Source organism: Eleutherodactylus coqui, chromosome 3 (assembly GCF_035609145.1).
Source record: "Eleutherodactylus coqui strain aEleCoq1 chromosome 3, aEleCoq1.hap1, whole genome shotgun sequence".
In the NCBI taxonomy this organism is placed as follows: Eukaryota; Metazoa; Chordata; class Amphibia; order Anura; family Eleutherodactylidae; genus Eleutherodactylus; species Eleutherodactylus coqui.
The window spans coordinates 174,702,959-174,729,003 of record NC_089839.1 but is presented as its reverse complement, the minus strand read 5'-3'; the positions used below and the strand labels follow the sequence as shown (position 1 = coordinate 174,729,003).

Sequence of the window (26,045 nt, the reverse complement as noted above, 5' to 3'; positions counted from 1 at the left end):
GTCGGCGCTGCCGCCAGCCCCATTGAGCGCATATGGAGAAGCGAACAGGAATTGCAGATTGCAGATAGGTGCGATCTGCCCTTTTTTTTTTTTTTTGTTCTATAATTTATCGGACGAGCGCATAAAAAGCGCTCATGTGTCCGATACCATTGCAAAGCAATGGTTTTATAAAATCGCCGGACGCATGCGCAAATCGTGTGAAAAATCGCCCGTCTGACTAAGGCCTAAGACTGCATTTCTGTTGTCTTAACACACTGCGCCACAGGAGGTTCAACTTTTGTTATGTTTCTTTTTTCATTTGTGAACCCAGCCTTACTCCGTGTATAAAGGGGCATTTATAATGCCTCTATACATACCAGGATGTTCTGCGAGACGCTGCAAAATATCATCTCATGCTGAACAATCTGCACCAACATCAGCGTGTCTAACTTGCAGACTTCAACATGGAGTTGAAAATTGGATTAATTCTGCCAGCAATTCGACATGCGGGTTTTGACAGCGGAGTATTCTGGTATGTGTGAAGGCACCCTTACAATACATGTATTAAGGAAACTGATTGGGAATTTTGTAGGTAGGTTCACGTGTACCAGAAATGCTGCCAACTTGTACAGAAAGTCTGCTGCGGATTACAACATCGTGGATGAGGTCTTATTAAGGATGACTACCCACTAGCGTTTTTTTTTTCTGCTGCGAATTCGCTGTCAATGGGACTTTCTAATGTTAAAAAAGCCACGCCACGCAACTTACGTTTTTAGTGCGTTAAGTTTTTAACATTAGAAAGTCCCATTGACAATTGGAAAAAAAACCGCAGCGCATTCGCAGCAAAAAAAAACCCGCTAGTGGGTAGTCACCCTGAGGCTGCATCCGCATGGGCTACAAAATCATCACTACAATGTGAAGCCCATGGATTTTAATGGGTTCTTTCACATGAGCGATGTTTTGTAGTTCTCGTGGATGCAGCCAAGATCTCATCCGCATGCTGGTGGAAAATTTGTGTGCAGAAATTGATCAAATTTTTAATTCTGCAGCTCGGCAATCACTGTCGTGGATTTTCATCCCTTTCAGTGTAGAGGGGTAAAAAATAGTCAAATCTGAAGCAGAACCTACATGTCAAATGTGGATTTTACTGGGGATTTGTGGGAAAATCCGGTGTTGGAATCATAATAGATTTGACCCCTTCAGTTTGAATTCAGTTGAAAGGGTGAAATCTGCTGCAAATCAGTAATGCTTATATAGCTTCCTGTTGCCTACTGGTCCCCGGGTGACCAGCTGATGCTGCTTTATGACACAATGGACTTGCCTCCACCGACATCACTTGCATGCTTAGCATTTCTAGTGATCCTTCAGCTACCATGGCCTTGGGATACAAGATTTTCAGCATAGAATGGCCCAGAAAAGACTACAGTAACTTGAGACCTACAATGTCACAGTCCGGACCGGCGCCACGTTCCCATTGGTCAGGGATCTGACCAATGGCATGGGCAGTTCCCTGCTGATACACCTGTATTATTTTATATGTAAGGGACTTGGTTTATCTATATTAGTGATCTGCTCAATTTTCTTTCATTTTATCTTGAATTACTTTTGTTGACATTTTGGAGCTCAGGACCAATTACACTGATTACAAGTTCTCCATAGGGTAATGGCCCCAGCATACATTAGTCGCCCCAGAACTCATTCATATTGTATGTTGATGGAGCTCTTTTACTGGGTATATCAGGGGTAATATTCATCCACCTACTGTTATGCTAAACTTTAAGGATGGGTTTGCCCTGTCTTGGGCACCAAGAGGTTTATCCCACCACACAGGATGTCCTGAACATATTACTGAGCTGTCACTGTCCTTAGTGGTGACCCATTGTTGTAAGCGATGGCCCCCCAGACCATCACACCAGCGGGGGGGGGGGGGGGGGGGGGGGGTTGTGTGCCGCTCCACAGCAAAGGCAGGATTTAAGCTCTCACCATGAGGTTTCCAGACTCGAACACAACCGTCATCGGCTCCCAAACAGAAGCTGGATCCTTCACTAAATACAATATGGTTTCATTCCCAACATCACTGCAAGCAAAGGCAACAGTGTTGGGGTATTAATGGCAGGACATATAATTGGCACCATGACACCAAATTTCCTTCTGCTAAGCGCTTGCAAATGGTCTGGGCAGAGACTGGGTTCTGTGATGAAGATGCCACCCGCGTCTCAATGGTGGACAATGAAACGGTTGGATCTACTCGTGCTTCTCAGCGGATCAAACCATCCTCTACAATGGTGGCCTGCACTCACATAGCCACTGCTCGCAACACCTTCTACCAGCTTGGTCAGAACAGCCTAGATGCCGGCAATGCATCAAAACAACCATCTAGCTTCTCTTATTCTAACGCTGCGCCCCTCTCAAAAGCTGTTAACTGGGCAAAATGTCTGAGTGCGTTGTAGAGGCATCTAGTGGTCAACGATCTCTCAAAGGGTAAGGCCGAGATCGGCGTCAGCAAAAAAACGTGGCCATTGAAAAGCATGTGCTTAAGCTTTTTTGCCCACACTCACAGATACAAATTGCGTATTTTGTGAGCGGAGCAAAAATCGCAGCATGCTCTATTTTGCCGTGGATTCTGCACTGATGGCCTCCATTAAAGTCATTGGAGGCTGTCTGACCTGCAGCCAATACACAATTAACATTTTGTACGGGCCGCAGGTACTTGCGTTATCGCTGAGCGGCGGTGTGGGAAATACAAACATTCAAAAAAAACTACTGCTAACTCTTTTTAGGATCAAGATTTGAACGCTTTAAGGGATCCATAACTCTGAAGTGTGGTAACTGTGTGCGAGGTGGCTGACCTACCTGTGGTGGCAGCGAGGTGTGTTGGGGTGTGCTAGGCTGTGCAGGGTGTGATTCAGACTCCATCTTGCACAAGTACAGGATTCGGGGAGCTGGATCTAAGTCGACCCTGCAGGTCTGCGCCTGGGTGTTGACATCAGAGGTTGTGGATTGTCGGACTCGTAAACCGCTGTCCAATTGGTGGCATCAGTGGGATGTTCGTCACCGGCCAAACCACAATACTAAGTAATTGGGAAAAAACGGCTTCGGTAGGAAAGTAGAGATATTATTAATGAAAGTCTAATCCAGAGCGCAAGACATCACAGACTGGGCAGAAGGTTCACCTCATAACAGGACAATGACCCTAAGCACACAGTCAACACAGAAGTGGCTTAGGGACAACTCTGTGACTGTCCTTGAGTGACCCAGCCAGAGACCTGACTTGAACCCAATCGACCATCTCTGGAAAGACCTGAAGATGGCCGTCAACAGGCAATCCCATCCAACATAACAGAGCTTAAAGGGTTTTTTCATTAAAAACAAAAAACAAAAATTATACTCTTATTCCTTCCCCGTCTGTCTCCTTATGGTATCTTCTCATTCCTGAGCTTCTGCAGTGCCCCCGGTCAGCTCGCAGCAAGCCAGCCGACTTGTTTATGAAGGCTGTATTCCTCGCATTCTCTTCCTGAAGGTCCCATCCCTGTGATGTAGCGTTCACTGGCTAAGAAGAAATGCCAATCTATTGCAGAGGCAGCAGGCATGCGCAGTCTCTGCAGTAGATAGGCATTCCCCCTACTGGCCTGTGAACTGTGACGTAGTGTATTGCCGGGAAGGAAGAAGACTGCCTGTGAATGTATGTAACCTTACAGGAAGCAGAAGAATCAGCTCGCTGGAGGTCAGGTGAACCGGGGGGGACTGCAGGAAACAGGAGAAGATAGAGGAGGTGAAGACCTGGTAAGTAGACTGACGGGGGAGGAATAGGCAAGTATAGAATTAATATTATTTTAATGACAGAATCCCTTTAAGAGGATCTACAGAGAAGAATGGCAGAAAATCCCCAAACCCATGTGTGCAAACCTTGTGGCATCATAACCAAGAAGACTGGAGGCTGGAATTACTACCAAAGGTGCTTCAACTAAGTACTGAGTACAGAGTGTGAATACGTATGTCAATGATAAATGTTAGTTTTTAACTTTTTTTTTTTTTTAATAGTTTTTTAGCATTGTGTTTTCACTTTGTCATCATGGGGTATTGACTGCAGAATGATGGGGAAAAATGTAACACTTTTTTCATTTGCACCAGTCCACAACATAACAAAATGTAAAAAAAAAAAGTGAAAGTGTCTGCAGACTTTGGCCCAATGTCCACGGGCGGATTTTAATTATAGAATCCGCTGGAGACCCGCACCTCCAGCCGCCTATAGGGATGCATCAGCATCCACAAGGCAATTTACAGCATGCTGATATGATTTATCTGCCGTGCTGAAGAAAGAATATCCGTCTGGCACAGAGGAGACCCGCGCTGGATCTGGAGAGGTAAGAAGCTGTTTTTTCATGTCCATGGCCGCGGGCACGCATGGCTTCTTCTGCGGGATTCAGCAGTGGTATCCGTGCCTACAAGTGGCCATTAGGCCTCCGTCTGGGCCATCCGAGCCGTGTGCTGCATGTCGCACAGTAGAGCTGACAGCGCTTTGTATTTGATCTTTATATTGGTCTTGTTTTTGTGACAGATGAATTTCAGATGACTCTTATTTACCATCCAGCGGCGGTGCCAAGAACTAACTGTTCTGCTTTACTACATGTTTGTGGTTTCTTGTCCCTGGCAACAGATGAATAATCACCAGTCACAATAGCAGTGATTCTGCGCCGGGAGTGAATTAGGAGCCGGTGACTCCGGCTGCCACCTGCCGAATGAGTTCCTGACCTGACTGACAGGCGCTGAATGCTTCGTTGCTATTAGAAAGTGATTAAAATCTTTTGTATAATTAAAAAAAAGTAATCAAGCCGTTTCTTAGTTGCTGCCACTTTTTGGAATGATTTATGAATCCCGGTGTATTAGTATATCTCCCCTTTACAGCGAGCGCCACATTCCCAGATGGGGTGAGCATCAGGGTGTTAAATGTGACTTAGGCTAACAGCAATTTCAGAACTAACGGGATTTTGTGTTTTTGACTTTTAACTAGTCTTACCGACTTAAACAGTGGTGGAAAATAATCATAAATATGTCACCCTCCTCGCCCCATTCACTTTTCTGGTTACGTTCAGAAGTGTCGGAAAGATCGGCGCAGGGGATCTTTTGATAATGGCATCTGTCACTTGTTGGAATATGTTAAGCAGCAAGTGATCGTTAGTACTTGAAGCTGATATTTCTGACAAATGTAAGAATCTTTGCAAATTGAACAAGAACCAAATTGTTGATGACTAGATGCCCAGGTATTTCTAAAACGGCAGTTCTTTGTGCGGTGTTCTCTGGATATAGTGTGAGAAGCTACCAAAGTGGACCAAGGAAGGCCAGTCAACTGGCAACAGGTTCATATGCACCCAAGGCTTGTTGATGCATGTGCTAAGTAAAGGTTAGCCTGTGTGGTCCTATCCCACAGAAGAGCCCCGACTGTAGTGCCCGCCTGGTCCTATCCCACAGAAGACCTGCCGTAGTGTAGGCTGCTGAAGAAGTCGCTATTAATGCTGGTTATAATAGAAAGATGTCAAGACACACCGGCCATCACAGCCTGCTGTGTAGCTGGTGATTGGCTGGAGTGCCAATGCTGATCCCTGTCCGCAGTTAAGAGCATCTCCAATGAACTGATGAGTATCAATCAGAACTGGACCATGACACAATGGAAGAAGGTGGCCTGCTCCGATTAATTGCATATTCATCATCCCCCCCCCCCCCCAAGCATGCTTGGATTGCAGAAACCATGATCTTGCCCCTGTTGATCACTTCATCAAGCATTTCTAGATCACATACTCAGGACTTTAGTCGTCATGGCCTAAGCAAGCGCTCCGAAGATTCTCAATGCAATGATGAACAGGTAGTTTGCTTCCGCTCTGTTAAGTTTCCATTTTTCGAATGGGAGAATAGCGCCGTCTGCAGTCTAGAGGGAAAAAAATGAAATCTGACGGAATGGAAGCAAACGGAAGCCGCTCAGTTTGTTTTAAAACCCCAGTGAAATCAATGAGGGAAAAAAGTGATCCTTTTTTTTTTTTTTTTTTCAGCTTCATTTCGGTTTCTTTCTTCCAAAACCTTAGCGCAGAGGCGGAAACCCTGAACTGATTCTAACACAGGTGTGAAAGGGGCTTAATTTAGATTTTGGGCCGGATTCCTGATTCTCCCCTATTGTTCATGTGGTTACCTACCCCACTTGCCCATGCCCAAAATGTTCCCCTGCTGTGTCGTTGACCCTTGATTACGCTCCTACTGGACGTTAAACGGATTTCTTGGTTGCTCACTTTACAAGTCACGCAACAGAAAGACCAGCTAGACAAATATTCGCCTCCCTCCGCAGGCTGAAGACGTGGCTCGCTGTGACTGTGTGGCGCAGTGTTGGCTGTGATCTCACCAGTATGTTAGTCCTGCTGTGTATAATGGGCAGTATTTTGATACATTTTTGATAAATTGCTACATAACATACAAGGTGGCTCAATGTTGTAACTTAGTGACCATTCAAAACCTGCGTGTAGCAGTGTGGATTAACCTTTACTTCAAGGCTTTGTATAAACCCTTTTTTGTTTGTTTTTGTAGTCAGGAATCACAAAAAATGTGATGTAATAAAATTAAAAAAATTGCATTATCTTATCTTTAACCCCTAAGCCTAGGCCTCCGGCACAGGGGCGGATTCCCATTGTAAAAAGCTGGAGTGGGATTCTGCAGCAAATCCACCCCATAGCATGCTGTGACACTAAGCAATTTCCTTTCCCTCAGCGGAAATTGATTACGATTTTTCTTGCTCGTGGGAGAGAAATTGTAGCATGCAAACTACGCACGGCCAGCTTCCATTGAAATCCATGGAAGCCATACGTCTTGCGGCCATTCTGCAATGATGATTGCAGAATGGCCGTGGGAGCCGTGTCATCGCAGTAGCGACGGCGCTGCTTCCTCTGTGTTTGTGCGTCGGCCGACACATCATCAGCAGAGGAGAAGATGGCAGAGAGGTAAGCTTTGGTCACTGGCCGGGCAGCGGGTCAAACTCCGCTGCAGGAATTCCGCATGCGGGGTCTGACCTGCCCCAGTGCAAGCAGCCTTAGGCTTCCTACACAAGGCCAAGCGCAATCTCTGGCCGTGAAACTTGTGCACTTGCGATGCACGGCAGATGCAAACGCCTCCCATCACTTTGGCGAGGTTACGATCTTCAGCTTTCAAATGAATGGGGTTCATATTCATGCAAGTTTTGTACGGCTCACAAGGCTTAAATCTCGCAAATTTTTACAGCCATGTTAAAGCTGCCTTAGTGATCGTCTAATTAAAAAATATTTATTTTTTTTCATCGTCCCATTCCAGTAAACATAACCTTATAATTGTTCCATTGTTGTAGCCATATGAGGGCCTATTTTTTCAGGACAGGTTGTATTTTTTAATGGCATCGTTTTTAGGCACATATAATGCATTGTTTTAATTTGTAGATTTTATTTTTTTTTCCTAGGAGGATTGAGGGGGAAAAATGAAGTTCTGACATTTGTTTTCTGGATCTTAATTTTTAAGGTTTTCAGCGTGCAAAATAAACAGTGAGATAACGTTATCCTCTGGGTCAGCACAATTCTGGCGATACCAAGTTTATACAAGTTTTTGTTTTTTTTTTATATTTTTGCACACAGAAAACCCTTTTTTACATTTTTTTTGATAAATGATATGCTTTTGTGTCGCCATATTCCATGAGCCATTACATTTTTATTTTTCCATTGACTGAGCTCGTTGTTTTTTGCTGGATAAACTCTAGTCTTCATTTATTCAGTTTTTGGGGACACATAACATCTTTATTGCTTTTTCCTCCATTTTTTTCTAGCGGAAGATTCACTAAATTCTGCCATGTTTTTTTTCTTCTTAATGGTGTTCACCGTGCAGTATAAATAATGGTAAATTAATTCTGCAGGCCGGTACGAGTACTGTATTTTTCGCTCTATAAGACGCCCTCCAAAGCATGGGGATAAAGTTTGCTGCACCTTTTAGAGCGAATGTGCCGAAATTCATTGTGATCGCGAGTTTAACAGGCAAACGCGATTTAGTTAGCGTGATCGCGCATTAAACACGCGATTGCACGGACAAATGTGCCATTAGTTAAACGTTTTCTCTTCTCCTCACTGGTGCCCGTACTTACCGCTGATATTTTTTCCCTATTTTCCCTCTCTAAAACGGGGTGCGTCTTATAGAATGAAAAATACGGTTTGTCAATACCAAATTTATGTTTTTGGTTTTTTTTGCAACTTTTGCACACTTAAACAAAAAATACAATATTTCTTTTAATTGCTGCCGTCAAAGACCTCTAACATATTTTTTATTTTTTTCAATGGTGCTGTGCGTGTAGTTTTTCATTTTTTGCGGTATGAGGTGTACTTTTCTAACCACTTGTTGATTGTGGTGTTTTAATAATTTTCTATTCCAAATTTGTAAGGGAAACTGGCAAAATTAGCTATTTTTTCACATGGTAAAAGGGGAAATGTGGGATTTTGTGGTTTCTCTTTTTGTCCCACTAGGAGACTTGATTATCAGCATGTCTTATCATTCTTCTAATACACTACTATACTTCAGTGCCTCGTAGGCAACTGTAGCAGGCAGACCTACAGGCTATATTCAAGCCTCTGGGTGCCGTAGTCTGTGTGAATAAGCCCTTAGCTGTGGGTTTTCACGGCACTTTTTTGTCAAAATCTGCATGGAAGAATCCAACACGGTTTCCCTATATGAGCATAGATAACACGGTCTTTGAGCGGAGGATGTCCCCGCTTGTCTTCTGCATCAAGCTATACCCAGCTCCGAGCATCCAGCTGTTCTATAGCCGAGCGCTCCGTGCCGGGTATGGAAAACACAGCTGGACCGCTCTGTTCTTCATACCCCGCCTGTCATCAGGGAGCGGGATACAGCTGAAACAATGGTATCAGCTGTATCCACCTGTGAATTCCTGATAACTGATCTTTCAGCACGCTGAAAGACAACGATGAGCGATGGCTTAACGAAAACTGCAGGATGTCAGTGCAATTAGACACAACGATTGTTGTGAGGGTGGGAGGGGATAGCATTATCAGCCCATTGGGCCCCTGGGGTGTGATCAGAGTTCCGGTTGGTGGGTTACCATGGCAGCTAGGAGCTTAACAATGGCCTACAGGCCTATCATTCCAGTCAAATCTACAGTAATAATACCCTGCAATATAGACGAATTGCAGTATATTATACAAATAATCTGAGGATTAAATGGAGTCCGCTATTAGGACTTGAGGGGAAAAAAAGAAAGAAAATCCAAGTAAAAAAATAATAATTACTGTTGTTCAAATTACTGTTTTTACTCTGTCCCCCTAAAAAAATAAATGGTATGCATTGTAAGTGCCCCAAAATGGTACCATTAAAAAAAAAATCAGTCATATGGCTGTTGATGGTGAAAAAGAAAGTTATGACTTGAAATGCGGAAAAGAGAAAAAAACAAAAATTGCTTTATCTCCAAACTAGACAGCATCCTTAAAGGGATCTTGTCCTCAATTTTCAGCCCCCCTAAACAATGTAATGGGGCTCAAAGGTGAGGGAACGGGGAGTCCAGGTAGCTGTGTTTGATACTTGCCGGGCGCAATATTTCGCAGCTATGTCCCCACCAAGTTTGCGCTCCAGTAGCTTGTTTTGTACCTCTCTATGTTAGATGCATACAGAAAGAGTCAAGTTGCTGGCGCAGGCAAACTTTGCAGGAACACAGCGTTAGATTGGGGCGCCCAGTGACCCTAAAGCACCATTTACACACAGATGTTTGCTAAAAATTAATTCAAAAGATAGGATGATTGACAGTTTAAGCAATCATTTTGCATGGGCTGCTAATGGGCACTAATGCCCATTAGTAGCTAATTAGCTTAATTTGCATGTAAATGAGACTCCATGCACTGTATGCGGATAACAGCAGGTGGTCTGTTATCCGCATAGACTTCCTTTGTTCAGCACTGCAGCTAAATACAATGTTATCAGCGCTCCCGTGAAGAACATAGCCTGCGGTCCCTGCTATCAGCTGGCTGGCCGAACCATTAAATTTATGCTCACCTAAAAATCATCGTTCGGCCAAAAAGTAAATGATAGTAACATTTACATAGAAAGTTTAGCGCTTAAAAGACATTGTTTGAGCAATAATCGTTGCGTGTAAATTGGGCCCAACTCCCCATTCCTTCACCTTTTAAGCACCATGTTGTAGTTTGAGGCTGAAACCTGATGGCAGGTTCCCTTTAAAGTGGTTATCCTAGGAACATGTGTTATTTAAAGGTTACCCAATATGTACTGTAGAAGGATACCAAGTCATGCTCTCCTCCCCCCCACCCTTTTCCCCCAATCCCCATTGATCTTCACCTCCGGGTGCAGAGCGAAGACGTCCCAACTCCAGGTCATGTGATCGCTGCAGCTAATCAATGTCTGAAGTACGCCGGTGATTGGCTGCAGCACTTGCATGGCCCTGGTGTCATTGCCGACTCGCTGCACCCAGAAGTGAAGACCTGCAAGGACTGGGACTCGGCTGATCAGAAGTTGCGAGGAGAGGAGTGCGGCTTTTGTTGCGTTCCTACAGTATATGGGGTGGTTTTTGTTTTGAGCACATTGTCCCCAGATAACCCCATCTAAGCATAGAAGACATATTTCTGCTTTATTAAACAGCTGACACCCTTGTGGTTTCAGTCATAGAAAGATGATAATCCTCCAGTTTTGCTGACGTTGGCAAAAGATGGTTTTATCGCTCCCGTAAACCGCAGATGGACTTTTTTCAATAAAGTGTTCTTTGGAAGCAGGTAAATGTTACAAAGTTCAGGATGTCCTTCCAGAGGCCTCTGTGGACTTCGTACCTGGAGTTTGTTCTGTTACCACACTGACGCTTCTCGTTTTATTTTATTTTTCTTGTGTTTTTATGGCTGGGAAAATTCCCAGAATGTCTCTGCAGACCTTTGATTCATGACTTTGCTGAGCCAGCAGACTGTGTCCTCTGTTGCCGGTTATTACATTGTACCGCTTCCTATCACACATGCTGAGAAGTTGCAGTTCGGGCTTCAGAAATTAACTTTTCCAATGTTTTTTTTTTTTTTTTAGATATTAATATAAGATTAAAAAATCATATATTTGGACCAAGATCTTGTATCCAATCCTTAGCATTCTTAGGGCCTATTCGCACCTCATCATTCCTTACATAATGGCCTTCTGCTAGGATTACCATCATGAGAACCGGGTTTTAAACGAATGTTAACTTTTTTTTTTTGCTAAAATGCGTATTCGAATGTCTCCCTCGACGGAAATCCATGCTGTAAAGGGTAATGAGATGTGCATCGGTTCTCGGCTGTCTATCGTGGTTTATGGGTTCTTGACGTCAACAATAGCATAGTCTGATGTGTAGTAACTGACATGGCGCTCTGTTTGAACATAGACTCTGTTATGTAGCAGTTACCTTACAGACTTTATTAACATATAAATATATCTTTTTTGCAGGCCCTGTATCCGCCACATGCCAAATTAACCGACAAGGAGGTAAGTGTTCAAAAATATATTCGCTGCTTAGAGTTACTCCATCAAGACAACCCATTCTCTGTCTCAGGGATGCACAACATACGGCCTGGGGGGCCACATGCGGTCCGCAATAACCACTCCATGCGGCCCCAATCATTTGGACACAGTAATACATATGCATGGTTGCTCACATGTAGTTTCCATGTCTGGGTGTAGAGGAGTGGGACATAGCAGGGTGTAGAGGAACAGACAAGTACTAAGGGTGCATGGTGTAGCCATGTTTGGGTCCCCTGTGTATTAGGAGAATAGAGTCTCTTGCCCCACGTGGCACTCCAGAAATAAGGATATGAGTTAGAGGCATCGTCTATGCAGACAGCTCTCTCCATTGTAGTTTATAGGACTTATAAGATGCCGACCGTTGCCTCCACATCCATCATCTACAATGGAGAGAGACACTGGCATTGTCTCCTCCTCTCTGGAGTGCTGATTGGAGGGGAAGGTGACCCCTATTCTCCAAATAGGTGGGAGTTCAGAAAGTAGAGCTTACTTTGATTTATTATGGCTTATATTTAGGATAAATGTCTCAGGTGGGAATACTCTTGTGGCCCTTGGAAGTGGTTCAGAATGGCAATGTGGCCCTCAGGCCAGAAAACGTTGTACACCCCTGCTCTAAGGCTAAATTTACACGTGTGAGTGCAATATTGGGCCATGAAACTACATCAAAAACGTCTCGCATCACTTCAGGGAAGTAGCGATCCTTATGTTCAATGGGAAACCTCACATCGCACCTAGCATGTGGTACAATGCTTTGCTGGGCCCCATTAAAAACAACTGGTGATACAAGAACATGCCACAATTTTTTTCGGGCATAGGAGTGCAATGCAGTAAAAGAATCGCTCATGTGTATGACTCGCATTGCACAAATCTTGCAGAATTTTCTCGGCTGTGTGAAACAAGCCTAAGCATTAGAAGACAAAGGGAAAATGCATCTGTCTGAATACCCTTAGACATTATCCAACTGTGTGTTTTTTTTGTTTTTTTTTCACAAATAACACATGGACCCGTTGTTGCCTATGAGGCTATATACACAATTGCTTTTTCACAGGGATCAGTGGGCTGTGTGGGAAAAAAAATATTACTGGGTAATCTATTTTCGTCCATGTCACGGACAAGAATAGGGCATACAGTGTGCACAATCCATGCAGATCGGACTGCACACGGATGAGTATCCATATGTATGTTGTCCAATGCAAGTTGTGCCTGAGCCTCTCAGATGCAGCTTGCAATACGTCCGTCTGAATGAGGCCTAAAGCCGCCTCTGTATGTGCCAGTTTGCATTGCAAATTCATAGCAGATTACTTGGAGTTGCAAACATGCTGTAGGTTTTCAAATCTGAAACGGGCTCATTGTGTTGTGCTTTTTCACTTTCACCCCTTCAGTTTATAGTAATGAAGTCTGCATGCAACAAATGCAGATTTTGCTGCATAAATGCAGTGGATCTGCAATGGAAAGGATCTGCTATGTGCGGGCTTACACAAAATTATATGCATAGTCTGAAAGGAAGTATACACAGAAAATCCCTTGCAGTCCATGGAGGCGTATATTGCATTTCACACTTATGTACCATGTAATGAATTTGTTTCTACTTGACAGAAAACCAGCATCTGTTACCTGTCGTTCCCGGATTCAAATTCTGGTAGGTATTTATTCTTCTATCCTTTTGCTTTCTCTAAGGAACACTAAACCTAGCCATGAAATGTGGGAAAAGGAGAGAACTTTTGTCCTGTGTTTCTTGGGGTGGGAATGGAGGTGGAGCGCTCTCGTCCAGCTGCCTGCCTCCCTTCACAGTAAACAGGCAGTCATTACTAGGTGAACACCTACCTGTTTACACAGGCAGATCGTCCTGGATGACGAATGATACAGAACAAATTATCGTTCGTCATCTAGTTGCTGGCAGCATTTACACTAAACTGTTCTTTTTGAGTTTTGCAAGATTAGCGATAGTCGTTCATTGTAAAAGGGCCCTAAGGGCTCGGTCAGATGAGCGCGTGTTTTGCGTGCTGCTGCCACCCCATTGGAAGGAATGGGATGAAGGCAACCCCCGCAGGGATTTTTGGGGAAGGGCTTAAAATATAAGCCCTTCCTTGAAAATAAGGCCTAGCTGCTTGAAAAAAAATAAAATAATACATTGCTGCTTCGGCGCTGCTCAGCTCCGGCGTGTCTTCTCCGCAGCACTATTCTAAAGCATTTTCTTCTGGCAGGGAATTTAAAAATCCCCGCCTCCTGAAAGTGCTGCCTCTGATTGGCTGAGCGCTGTGACCAATGAAAAATCAGAGTCTTGGGGGGAGACTCCTTCTACAGTGAGTTGTCTCTTTTCAGTCAGGTTGTGAGAAGGAGGAAGGGGGAGTGACACCCAATAGAAATCCCTGTATATTTTTGATTGCTGTGTGAGGCAAAATGGAATCAAAAAAGAAGAAAATATTAGTGGAGGTTTTTTGGTGGTGACATACCCAGCCGGGGTCTATTTTAGGTTACTTACTGGTCCACTTTAAACACTACAGACAGTTGAAAGTTGCTCTGTTTTCTTCCTGTTATCTTAGTTTGCCTGTAATGCCCTGTAATATGCTAAATAGAAGCCATGAAAGTCACAAGGACGTTTCTGTGGCTTCAAGACAGTGATGGTGCATTTATAAACAAAGATTGATTTTGTATTCTTCCTTGTGCTTAATGTGCGCGGCCCAGCTTCCTGTTAGTCACAGTGTTTTATCTCCTCTAATGAGAACTTGTCTCACTGGGGTAAAACTAATATATGTCATTTGTATTCTGCTTACTTCTCCAGGCTGCCTGGGGGACACACAGTTTTGCTTCAGATTCCGTCAGTCCACTGGCAGGAAGTCTTCGCTACATTGTATCCTCGATCAAATGGACAGAGATTCACCCGTTTACTTAAAGGTTTGGTTACTTCTATTACGAATGAGATTTACTTATAGAAAGGAAATACTTCAGAGCAAAAATATCTATATGTAAAAATAAATTATTAGCTGGTCCAATCAGAACCTGGTTGAAATTACAGAAGCCCATACTTGTGTATAATGCCAGACACACTTACCCTTTGGGATCATAAACAACCCCCTTAACCCAATAAAAACCAAGTGCTGTAAATATATGACGCTTCAGACTGTAATACCACGCCATAGTAAAAATATGACTTGGATTGTCCCTCAGAGGTCATATAAGACGGAGGACATAATGTTCAAAAATTCTTTAAAAATATTTAGCACCGAAACTTTAATTTTAGGCCGCCTGCACAAGGGCGGAAATCCCGCGGCGGGATTTCCGCCACTGAAAGCCTGCATAGGAGTGCATTACAATACGCACTCCTATGCAGAATGCTGTGGTTTGGCCGCGCAAAATCTCGCGCGGCAAACAAACCGCGGCATGTCCTATTTCTGTGCGGGGCTCGCAGGTCATTTTTTGATGATACTTTCCATTTAAAGCATTGTGTAATTTGGTGAATGCCTTTTTTTGTTAGAAGCACCTCCCCCCCCCCTCCTTAAAATAAGCTGATCACAGTGTCCTGCTTTCTGGGACCTGTGCTGTCAGCTGTAGTCTATCGGGTAACATTTCAGGTTTCGGTCCTGCAGCACCGCCCCAATAGTTGGTATTACACCGTGCTCACATGTACTGTATGGACGTGCAGCTCCTCCAGAGATGATCACTGTAGTTGCTCTCTACTCTGGCTGATTGATGACTGCTTCAAATGAGGATCTCCACTCTTATTAACTTAGAATGTCCTAATAGGGTATTTGGCGAAGGGTTTTCTAAACCAGATAACCCTTTTTAATGGTGACTTTTTGGCTGTCAGCTGGATGATATGTTGTCCTCGTGGCCATAAATGGGCTAATAATATCTTGAGTAAATGCAGCCATGTGTGGGAAAAGCTAACAAGGGCTTCAAAACATCAGATAGCTAAGTGACTCACATTTATTGGGAAACCCGGCAGTGAGCTCGGTCCTTCCCTCTTATCATAAAAAAACTGTTTTGTAGCCTTTCCTTGTGTAAGAAGCTTCAAAATCCTACAGTGAAAAAGGCGAAGATATAGCCATAAAGTAAAGGTGTTGGCGAAGATTTTAGAGCTGCTTTATTTACCTACAATTAAACGTACTTATGCTTTTTTTTCTGTTTTTGTGCATTACTGTGTTTTCAACAGAAAGATCCCTCCTGTTTCTATGGTTATGTCTACTTCCGCCAAGTCCGAGACAAGACTTTAAAAAGGGGCTACTTTCAAAAGGTAATTATATACATGGCAACTTCATTGTAAGTGGAGGCTCTGGGCCATTTCTTCTTGTAGGTTATAAGTTTTGTGTTTGTTTTTTGGGGGCTTTTTTTGCATTTATCTACTCGTTGAATATTTTAAATATGTTGTAACCGTTCTCCAAGCATTGTCATGTCTTGTCTGGATTCAGATATGGATGTGGTGCTGTGCGGTCCACTAATAATCCAAAAAATCTTTGGTTTCCCTCTTGGGCTAATTATTTTTCTTTATTGATGGTTGATATGAGACTTGTCATCATATATAAAGGTTTTTATACCCATTGTATATTTTGGGATTTGTTTGCACCAAGGCAAAATCAAGACGCAACTGGAGCAATTGCCATAATCCTTCATATAAATTTGTCATTTTATAATAACTTTTAAAATAATAAAATAAAAATAAATCTGTATTATTTGTATAGCACCAACTTATTCTGCAGCGCTTTGAGGGAATTTTTATTTATTATACCCCACCAAGCTGGGTTACTCATTTTACGACCCTGGGGATTGAACTTGCAACCTTCAGGTTGTGAGCGATAGCTTAGGACTGCATTCTGCTGCCTTAACACTCTGTACCACTCTGCACTCATGTAGTTTGTGGCCACCACACTAGGCGGGTCAGGGGAGCCCTATTCTGGTTATAGTGGGAGTCCGAGGGGTTGATTGTGCGTATGCAAAATGTCTATGATGGGAATGAAAGGATGGCAGTTCCAGACAGTCAGGTATGTTCACACAGTGGAATTTTGCTGTAGAAGCTGCGCTGTGTCTGCATCTTATTTGTGTCCCATTATTTTCAAACTGCATCGGATTCCGCCATGTGAACATACTCTTAAAGGGTTTTAGGCCTCCTGTCCACGTGCGATATGTCACTGCGTTATCCGCGGCGATAATCCGGTAACTATAGAAAGCGCAGCCCGACGTCCATGAGCAGAGAATCCTATTGATTCTCTGCCCGTGGAATTCAAATCAGGGCTTGCTGCGATTTGCTGCGATTCTCCATGGTGAGCCTATCAGATAGGCTTACTGCGGAGACCTGTCAGTACTTCCCCGCGGCGATATTCCGCTTCGCCCATGGACAGGCAGCCGTAGACAAGTAGTTTACTTTACCACTTCCACCCTCATAACCAAATGTTTGCTGCACGGTTAACCTAGTGTATATTCTTTGCAGTTAGGGCTCTTACCCACTGGAGATAGACTTTCCTGTGATGCGAGAGTGAGTGAAAATGCGTGATTATGAAACCAATGATTTTCAATGCTTTTATTCTCCTTTGCGATGTCTTCACTCAAGCCTCACAGCGATAAGAAAAATCTGCGATATCGCCCATTGTTTTCAATGGGGCCAGCGGCATCAGCGCTGCTCCCGTTGAAATCAATAGGAGAAGATCGTGAAGCAGGCTAGGAATCCCCATAGAGAGGGGGGGGGGGGAGAGCAACAGGGATCTCTTACATATCTCCCCATATTAGAATAGATGGGGGGTGGGGCTAGAGGGCTTCCCTGAGGGGGCGGTGCTAAAGGGCTTGTCATAGTGATCCCTCTCTAGCAATGTGAGAGGGTGGGGCAGGTGGATGGATCCCCCTAGCCTTGCCCCCTCATTTGGCTAGAGAGTGATCACTATGATGCCCCCTCTCAAGCTGTAGGTCTATCACCCTTGTGTGTAGCTACAGAAAATATCTATGCTTCTCTACATGAATATAGGGTTTACGTGTATCGTCAGGCGACCAAGTAGTTTGTTTGGACGCAATGCAATGAGTGCAGTGCATTTATATTTGTATAGAGTTAGGCTAATATTTTTTGTTATATGGACAATGCTAATCTGTAGAAGATTTGGGTGGACTGCATTGTCACCTGATGATATAGTTATACGAAGTATTAACAACTGTTATTTGTTTCTTCAGTCCTTAGTTTTGATCAGTAAATTGCCGTACATCAATTTCTTTCACACGGTGGTGAAGCAGATCGCCCCGGAGTACTTTGAGAGGAGTGATCCATGCTTGGAAGCAGGTATGTCGTATATATGTGTATACAGTATATTTTAGAATCTACCATTTGACATTGAATTTGGAAGGCCTTTACATTAAAGGAACACTAAACATAGGAAATGCATTATAAAAACTGAAGAATCTCCTCCCTTCTTTTTGATCATATTTTGTGTTCTATTGTAATTTAAGGCTTATTTAGACACAACGATTATCACTCAAAATTCGCTCAAAAGCCGTCTTTTGAGCAATAATCATTGCATCTAAACGCACAGCCATCGTGCATTATTTGTTCATCGCTGACTTTAAGCAAGCTAAAAGTCAGCTATGACTCTAATCAGTGCCGCCCACTGAGTTCTCCGCAGGATACCGCTGATAGTATTCTTTCAGCTGGTATCCCGCTCAGAGTTCTCAGCGGGATACCGGCTAATGGCTCGGAGAACAAAGCAGCTATCAGTGCTCCTGCTGTTCTCGGAGCAATCAGCCATATCCTGCTCTGCCTTCATTTACACGCTAATAACATCTTAAGTAGCTAATTAGCTACTTAAGAGGTTATGCAAAGTGATCACTCAAAACTGTCACTCAAACTGCCATTTAAGCGAATTTGAGCGATCATCGTTCCGTGTAAATAGGCCCTTAAGATTTCAAACTATTTAAATGAAAATTTTCCTTGTGGGTCTCTAGAACGCAGCCATGCCCCCCCCCCATTTACATGCAAATGAAGATGATAAAACTAAGACTAAACACACACCATTCTTCTGTAAAGATAGTTTATTACATATATGGACCTCTTACGAGGTCCACACTACGCACACTACATTTCGTTAGAACTAATAGCTGCATAGGACTAATTGGCCCCCTGCACAACAAGAACATAGACTAACTTTAAAGGAGGAGGTCAGTTTACATTGCCCTGTTTCTTCAGTATGGGGTGGAACTACAGGCCCCACCATAGTTATTGTACCCAGTGGTCTAGACAAGCACATGGAGGAGGAGTGCATTTAGTAAAGTGACTTAGTATATCCAAGTGTGTGTATTATCAGCTTGAAAGGTTTGGCACCTTTTTCCAGCAGGTTCCCCTTCCCACTAGGAGGCTTTGTAGGAGAAAAAAAAACACCCAAACTACTTCTTTTTCCCCATTTATCACATTTAGCTCAGAACATCAGCTATTCTATATCTTTGGCACACTATGCTCCTTCGACTTGACACATATTGATTTCTGGTCAAACTTCAGCAGATGTTTAGTACCTGACCTCACATGCTATAAATGAACAGGCACTTTACTTACCATATAAATAAGTAATCAGATCTTTTGTCTTGCTGAATCCTAAATACCAATCTGTTATTTTTAATTGATTTGTGCAATAAATCTTTGACCAGAGAATCTTATGTGAATCTCTTTATCATGCTGGTTGACTCGGACTTATTTCAGTTAAAGTGAACCTGCACTTTCAGATGACTTGAGAATACCCTGCAGTGTGCGTACTTGAGGAGTAGCACTCTTTCTGGCCATTATATCACTTGTGTATAGACAACTTCTTCACTAGTTTTCCTCTATGCAGCCTGCTTTTCTAATTAACTGCTATGTCTTGTATATACGGCACACATAGGAGAATAGGAATTTCTTCTCTCTTTCTCTGTAGCACAGCCTCATAAGTAACAGCATCATGAAGGACATTATACAGCAGCGCTAAGTAGTGTAGATGTCATTCCAGTTGCTGTAAGACAGTAAACGCTTACTGTTAGCTGCAGCAGCATGTGAGTCTGCTTCGACTTCTGTCTGCAGCAGCTTCCTCCTCCCTCAACTCAACTGTTAGGGGTAGCAAGAGACAGCACCCACCTCCACTTGCAGTTATCCGTTTTGGGGTCTGTCATTAGAAAAGAGCATCACTTGATAACAGACAACGAAATGCAAATTAGAAGGAAATGAGACCCCTAGTGGGCAGCACAAAAATGTTTTTAGGTAAAGAACTAGCTATCAGTGCAACTCACTATCAGAATATCAGTTTGGTAAAATGCAGTTCCTATTTGCAGAGACTTTGCGTCTCTATATAACTAGTTATTGGATGGAATCGGCAGGAGCTCTGCATGAACAGTATACATTGATTTTCGCATCATTTGTTCATTCAGCCGTGCTAGAAGCACACACTGCTAGGTGTGGGAAGTGCGGTACTAACAGCCAGCATACTATATTAAAAGATCCACATAAAATAAGCACATCACCTGGAATTAGAAGCCCCTGACTTCTGCGCTCTGAAGTTTTTAAAGCCACTATGGCCACCAGTACTTTCCCAGAAAGATACATCTACCTGGTTTGCAGTTATTAATCCTGTGTTCCATATTACTGCTTTAACCAGTTTGCTTTCAGGAGAGCTTGAATTGTGAAACTCCCACATAGCATTTTAACAAATTACATTTTGGGGAAAAAAAAAAAAAAATTATATATATATATTAGTGTGTGTTTATATGTTAAAAGCAGAGCTAAAGGATGTAGATCTAAAATAGTAAAATAAAATGTCAAGAATGCACAGTAAGGGTATGTTCACATGGTGGATGCTGATAGGGAATTTTACTTGCACAGATCATTCTGAAATTTGTGGTGGAAATTCTGTATGTGGATTTTGCCCATTGACGAGGGCTAAATCCACGGCCAGATCTATGGTATGGAGTGTTTAATCCACAGCAGAAATACACACATTTCTGCCAGTTTTAGAGGAGGAACCCCTACAGAAATGAATCCATGAATCCTAAGTGAATTCCACCCGGTTAACAAACCTTAAGTCATAAAGTTAACAGATGATCTGATTACACTCAGCAGATGATTAGATGTGCAACTTGTTATATTGTCTCTCTCTTAGGGCTCCTTCACAGCAAAATCACATCTTTGTTCCCACGATTTTCTAACGTTAGCAATGCTTTTCTTTTGAGAATAATCTCACATCACATCGCTGCTGCCCACGATTTTATCGTGCAGTTTTTTAGCGTGACAGGAAGCAGGAGTTTCTATAGTTAAAAATGCATCTCACGAAAATCACAAGTTGATGCAATAAAAAGAGGGCTCTATAGAAAAACGTGGGAGATTAAAAAAAAAAATAATTTTTAATTATTAATTTTTTTTTCTTTGTTTGCAACATCACATGAGTGAAAACATTGCAAATGGGAATGAAACGATTGAAAATTCTGCATTCTCACTCGCATCACGGGAAAATTGCGCGATTTTATTGCAAGTGTGAAGGCACTCTTAGTGAAAAGAAAACCATGAACAGCAGTTGATGCAGCAGCAGGTAGGGTTACCTGATGGACATTAGGGTGTTTTACATGGGCTGGAACTCGCCTGCAGGACGCACCTAAATGCGCAGCTGTGAAATTCCACACCAAAATCTGCAGGTTTAAGGCCTTCCTCACAGGCGTTTGCAGAAACGCAGTGGTTTTTTTTAATGCTGTGTTTACTGCAGATTCAGCCTGGTTTCAGCAGCGCTGCCATGCCTTATGCCAGCAGCTAAGGATGCTGGAAAAAAAAGCAATACTCACCTAGCAGGTGCCGTCAGGGTCCCGCCTGCTGATCTTAGGCGCTACCCCAAGCTGATAGATCGTCTATTGCTGTAAGCGAGGTTTGAGAACACCGCCTCCAGCAATAGATTGCTGTGATTGGCTGAATCGACTGAGTGACAGCCCTCTCAACCAATCGCTGCCAGCACTAGATGCACCAATCACAGTCATTCAATAAATGGCATAGAATGTCTGTGATTGGTGCATCCAATCTCTTGCTGGGAGACAGGAAATTCAATCCCCGTTACTAGCAATAGATGCTTCGCCAGCTTGACAAGTGACCGGCAGCTGGCCTGAAGCTCTGAAAACACAGACAGAGACCCCGACAGCACCTGTAAGGTGAGTATAGGTTTATTTGTTTTTCCTCTCTCAGGTAGTGTAGCTAGGGCATTTTAGTGATTTCAAAAACGTGCTGAAACTGCTGCCCATTCATTTCAATTGGCGACGCAGGGCCGAAAACAGCTGCATTGGAAACGCTGTGCTTTGTTGCTTGTGTGAACAGCCCCATGAATGGGAGTGTTGTACCGCGTATAGCGCAGCGCTGAAAAGACAGAGCTAAACGCTGTACAAAAATGCCTGTGTGAGGGAGGCCTAACTGTGGATTTTGATGGGGATTTGCAGGCAAGTTTTAAGCCATTGTCAATTCCATATCAAAATTCACAGGTAGCCTGCAGATTTTGGTGTGGAATTTACCGTGGCTTGTAGTGTGTCCTGTAGGGTAATTCCGCCCCTGTGAAAGCACCCTTGGAGCGATTGTCTAACTTAGAAAAATTGTACATACCCTTATATGAAAAGCCATTTTCATACACCATTTTAATGAATTCTGAGTCAGTAGAGAGGGATTCTCTGTTTAGGGCCTTGATCTTTTTAATAGAGTGAAAGTGATACCAGAGCAAGAGACACTTTGTAGCATGCATCCTGCCTTGCATTATACAAGCAACCCACTGCTGTGAATGGACACTGTGTAATGCATAATTTCACCTGTGGAGGAGCTGCAGGGTAATTGAACATTTACTGCCAGTTTTGGCCACAGATTAGAGCTGATCGCTGGGGGTCCCACCAGGAGAACATGTTGCCTCCAGTTTATGATGAAGTAGCACTTCTTCTGACAAATAAAGGTGTTCTCCACTTTAGGAAATTCTTAAGTTGAATGCAAGTCCGCATATTATATGGATGGCCAGAGTAAGCCTTTGCTTGTTAAGGAGGACCTAATCTATGAGCTCTGTATTCCCTCATCGCTCCTATGGACAGGGTCTTGACAACCTTATTAGCTAGGACTGTTTGCCTTTTGGGAGTCTAAAAAGGTCCAGAAACATTTCCAGCTATGATGGCAGCCACTTCCTCTGTAACGTCACATATCACTAAGAAACTAATAAATGGCATTCCTAACAACTTGTTTCCTTTCTTTGGAACTTTCTGTAGGTCACAATCTAATAAACAGATTTGAAGAAGTAGTCCTTTATTCCCAACATATTCTTAGATTAAACCGCCTGCTGGATAAATGCTGCAGAGTCATTTTGTAGGCCAATTACTCTTAAATGCAACCTATCAATTCACCCAGAGCGATGGCCTCATAAATATTTATCACGGAGGAGTGTAGATGCCAGTGAGGTTATTGATGAAATGCCTGTGACTATCAGCTTACATCACAAACTGTCTGGAATAATCTGCCAAGCGCTCCTCCTTTACATGCTGATGTAGACCTAACTGGAATAAATGACTTGTTTATACCACATTTTGACCACTAGGGGCGTACACTGCAGTTTAACCTGTATTTTCGCTTTCCTCCCTGTAGCTTGCAGCGATATAGACCGATGGCCTCCACCAGTGCCAGGGAAGACTCTGCATCTGCCAATTATGGGGCTTGTAATAAAGGTACATTCCATTTAGAATTCATAAGTTATCCTTTATACTAGATTTTTTAACTCTATAAAGACCAGCAATTTCCCAAGTTTTCCTTTTCGGTTTTCAGTCCCACTTTTCTGGATCTGTAATTATATGTTGACGAAGCCGTATGAGGGCTCGCTTTTGCAAGACTAGATATATTTTTCAATAGTGCTATATTGAAAAACTGGTACTTGTGGGTTATCTGTCACCACTTTTTAAATTAATTTCACAAATGTTTTACAAGACAATTGCGTGAAAAAATCAAAAACAATATTTATTTCTTAATCTGTTTTTAGTTCTCCAAAACATAAATACTTATATTTAGGGTGCATTCACACAACCGTATATCGGCTGGGTTTTCACACCCAGCCGATATACGGCGTCTCTCTCTGCAGGGGGAGGAGGCTGAAAGAGACGGGAGCAGTGCTCTGTTTCCCCCCCCCCCTCTGCCTCCTCTCCACCCCCTCTCCGCCCCTCTGCACTATTTGCAATAAGGAGGCGGAACGGGGGCAGGGCTAAGTTCCCGGGAATTAGCTCTGCCCCCATCCCGCCTCTCCTCATTGAAAATAGTGCAGGGGGGTGGAGAGGAGGCAGAGAGGGGGCGGGACTCAGAGCACTGCTCCCGGCTCTTCCAGCCTCCTCCCCCTGCAGAGAGAGACGCCGTATATCGGCTGGGCATGAAAACCGAGCCAATATACGGTCGTGTGAATGCACCCTTAGGTGGTATAAGCGCGGCAATGGCCTGCAAGATGGCATCGATAATAGAACCTTAACCCCTTCATGACATGGCCTATTTTGAGCTTAAGGACGCAACAATTTTTGGCGGATTTTCTTCTCTGTTTATCAAAAGTCATAACTTTTTTATTTTTCCGTCGACGCGGCCGTATGAGGGCTTGTTTTTTGCGTGGCGAACTGTAGTTTTTATCGGTGCCACTTTTCGGTACATAGACTATATTGTAAACCTTTTTTTTTTTTTTAATGATAGCAGGGAGAGAAAGCGCATCAATTCTGCCATAGATTTTTTTTATTATTTTTTTTACAGCGTTAATCATGCAGCATAAATGAGACATTCCATTTTTTCTGCGGGTCGGTACGGTTACAACGATACCAAAATTCTTACATTTTTTTTAGGTTTTCCCACTTTTCTGCAATAAAAACCCTTTTTCTTGGAAATCTTATTTTTTTTCTAAATCGCTGCATTCAAAGTCCTGTAACTTTTTTATTTTTTGATGTACGGCACTCTATGAGGGCTTATTTTTTGCGAGACAAGCTGTAGATTTTATTGGTACCATTTTGGGGTACATATGGCTTTTTTGATCACTTTTATTGCGTTTTTAGTGAGGCAAAATGCTAAGAATTAGCATTTTGCCTCAGTTTTTTAGTGTTTTTTTTTTAGCGTTTTTTTCCGTGCACAGTCAAAAGCATGTGCAACTTATTGTACGCGTCGTTACGGACGCGACAATAACAAATATGTGGGATTTTATTTTATTTTTTTAACCTTTTTTTATGCTAATCTGAGAAAAAGCATTAAAAGTTTTTTTTTTTACATTTTTTTTTATTCATTTTTTTAATCTTTGTTTTTTTTTACACTGTTTGTGTCCCTCTGAGGGACTTTAATCACTGCCCTGATGATCGCTGTTATAAGGCATGGCAGAGCTACTGCTCTCCCATGCCTTATCGCTCATACAGCGATCCTAGGCATAGGCAATACAGGACGCCAGTGTCTGGCGTCCTGTTGCCATGGTGACAGGCCGGGCTCTCGCGATGACATCGTGAGTTCCGGCCGGAGACACAGAGGGAGCCGCGCTCCCTCTGTGAACTCTTTTCCTGCCGTGATCTACTTAGATCGCGGCAGGGAAGGGGTTAACAGCGGGGGCGCAATTCCGATGCCCCCCCGCTGTAGCAGCGGGACGCCGGCTGTGACTGACAGCCGGCTCCGGCTGCGGAATAGCACAAGATCATATGTGATCCCGTGCTATCTCCAGGACGTAAGTTTACGCCCTGTTGCGGGAAGTACCAGGCTGCCAGGACGTAAACTTACGCCCTGCAGCGGGAAGGGGTTAAAGAAGTGGTGATCGAAAAACATTTAAAAATCAATTATGGTGAAATGGCAAAAGAGAAAAAAATATGCTAGGTTGTCTTTTTGCATTTTGTTGTTATCCAGAAAAAATGACACGTTAACCTTATTCTTTGGGGTTAGTACAAATGTGGCAATACAAAATTTGTACAGTATTTTTTTTTTTTTTTTCAAAAGACTTTCATTTTTCTTTTAAAAAAATTGCTTTCTTTTGCCGTATTCAGAGACCCCCTTAACTTTTTTTTTTGTATCGGTCACTCTATGTGGAGTGACTTTTTTAATTTTAATTTTTTACCATTCTTACCATTTTTGAGTAATTGTGACTTTTTGACTGCTTCATATTTAGTTTTTTTTGTATTTTTTATGTTAAGGACGAATGTTGCCTTTAATACTCTCTGCAGTTTTTGTATTGCGTATATTTATTTATTTATTTTTTAGGTCTTCCATTATGTTGGAGAAATAATGAAATAAACATAAAATAATAAATCTATTTTAATAGTTTGGACTTACTCATGCTACAATGCCAATTATAGTTTATTTTTCTGCATAATGGGTTCTTGTTTTCTTGTTTTGTTTTTTTGAAACTTAGAATTTTTTAAAAGCTGAAAAATAACTATTAAACTTATTTTCCCTTTTTTAAATTTTTCTCCATGTCCCCTTCAATTTACTTGATCGCTTCTACAATATAATGCAATACTTCTGTATAGCAGTATATTTTGCATTTCAATGTTGGTCTATAAAGCCTTACCACAAGCACAGCTTAGTAAACTGT

At 42.7% G+C, this 26,045-nt stretch overlaps 1 protein-coding gene across 1 annotated transcript in view; it reads left to right on the top strand.

Moving 5' to 3' along the window:
* The window catches only part of DENND6A (DENN domain containing 6A), a 65,417-nt gene that overhangs the window by 2,488 nt on the left and 36,884 nt on the right, over nt 1–26,045 (top strand). The window contains exons 2-7 of the mRNA XM_066596568.1: nt 11,452–11,490; nt 13,123–13,165; nt 14,309–14,421; nt 15,680–15,760; nt 17,680–17,785; nt 23,105–23,184. Coding sequence (XP_066452665.1) covers nt 11,452–11,490; nt 13,123–13,165; nt 14,309–14,421; nt 15,680–15,760; nt 17,680–17,785; nt 23,105–23,184 — 462 coding nt within the window. The remainder of the gene's footprint in view (nt 1–11,451; nt 11,491–13,122; nt 13,166–14,308; nt 14,422–15,679; nt 15,761–17,679; nt 17,786–23,104; nt 23,185–26,045) is intronic.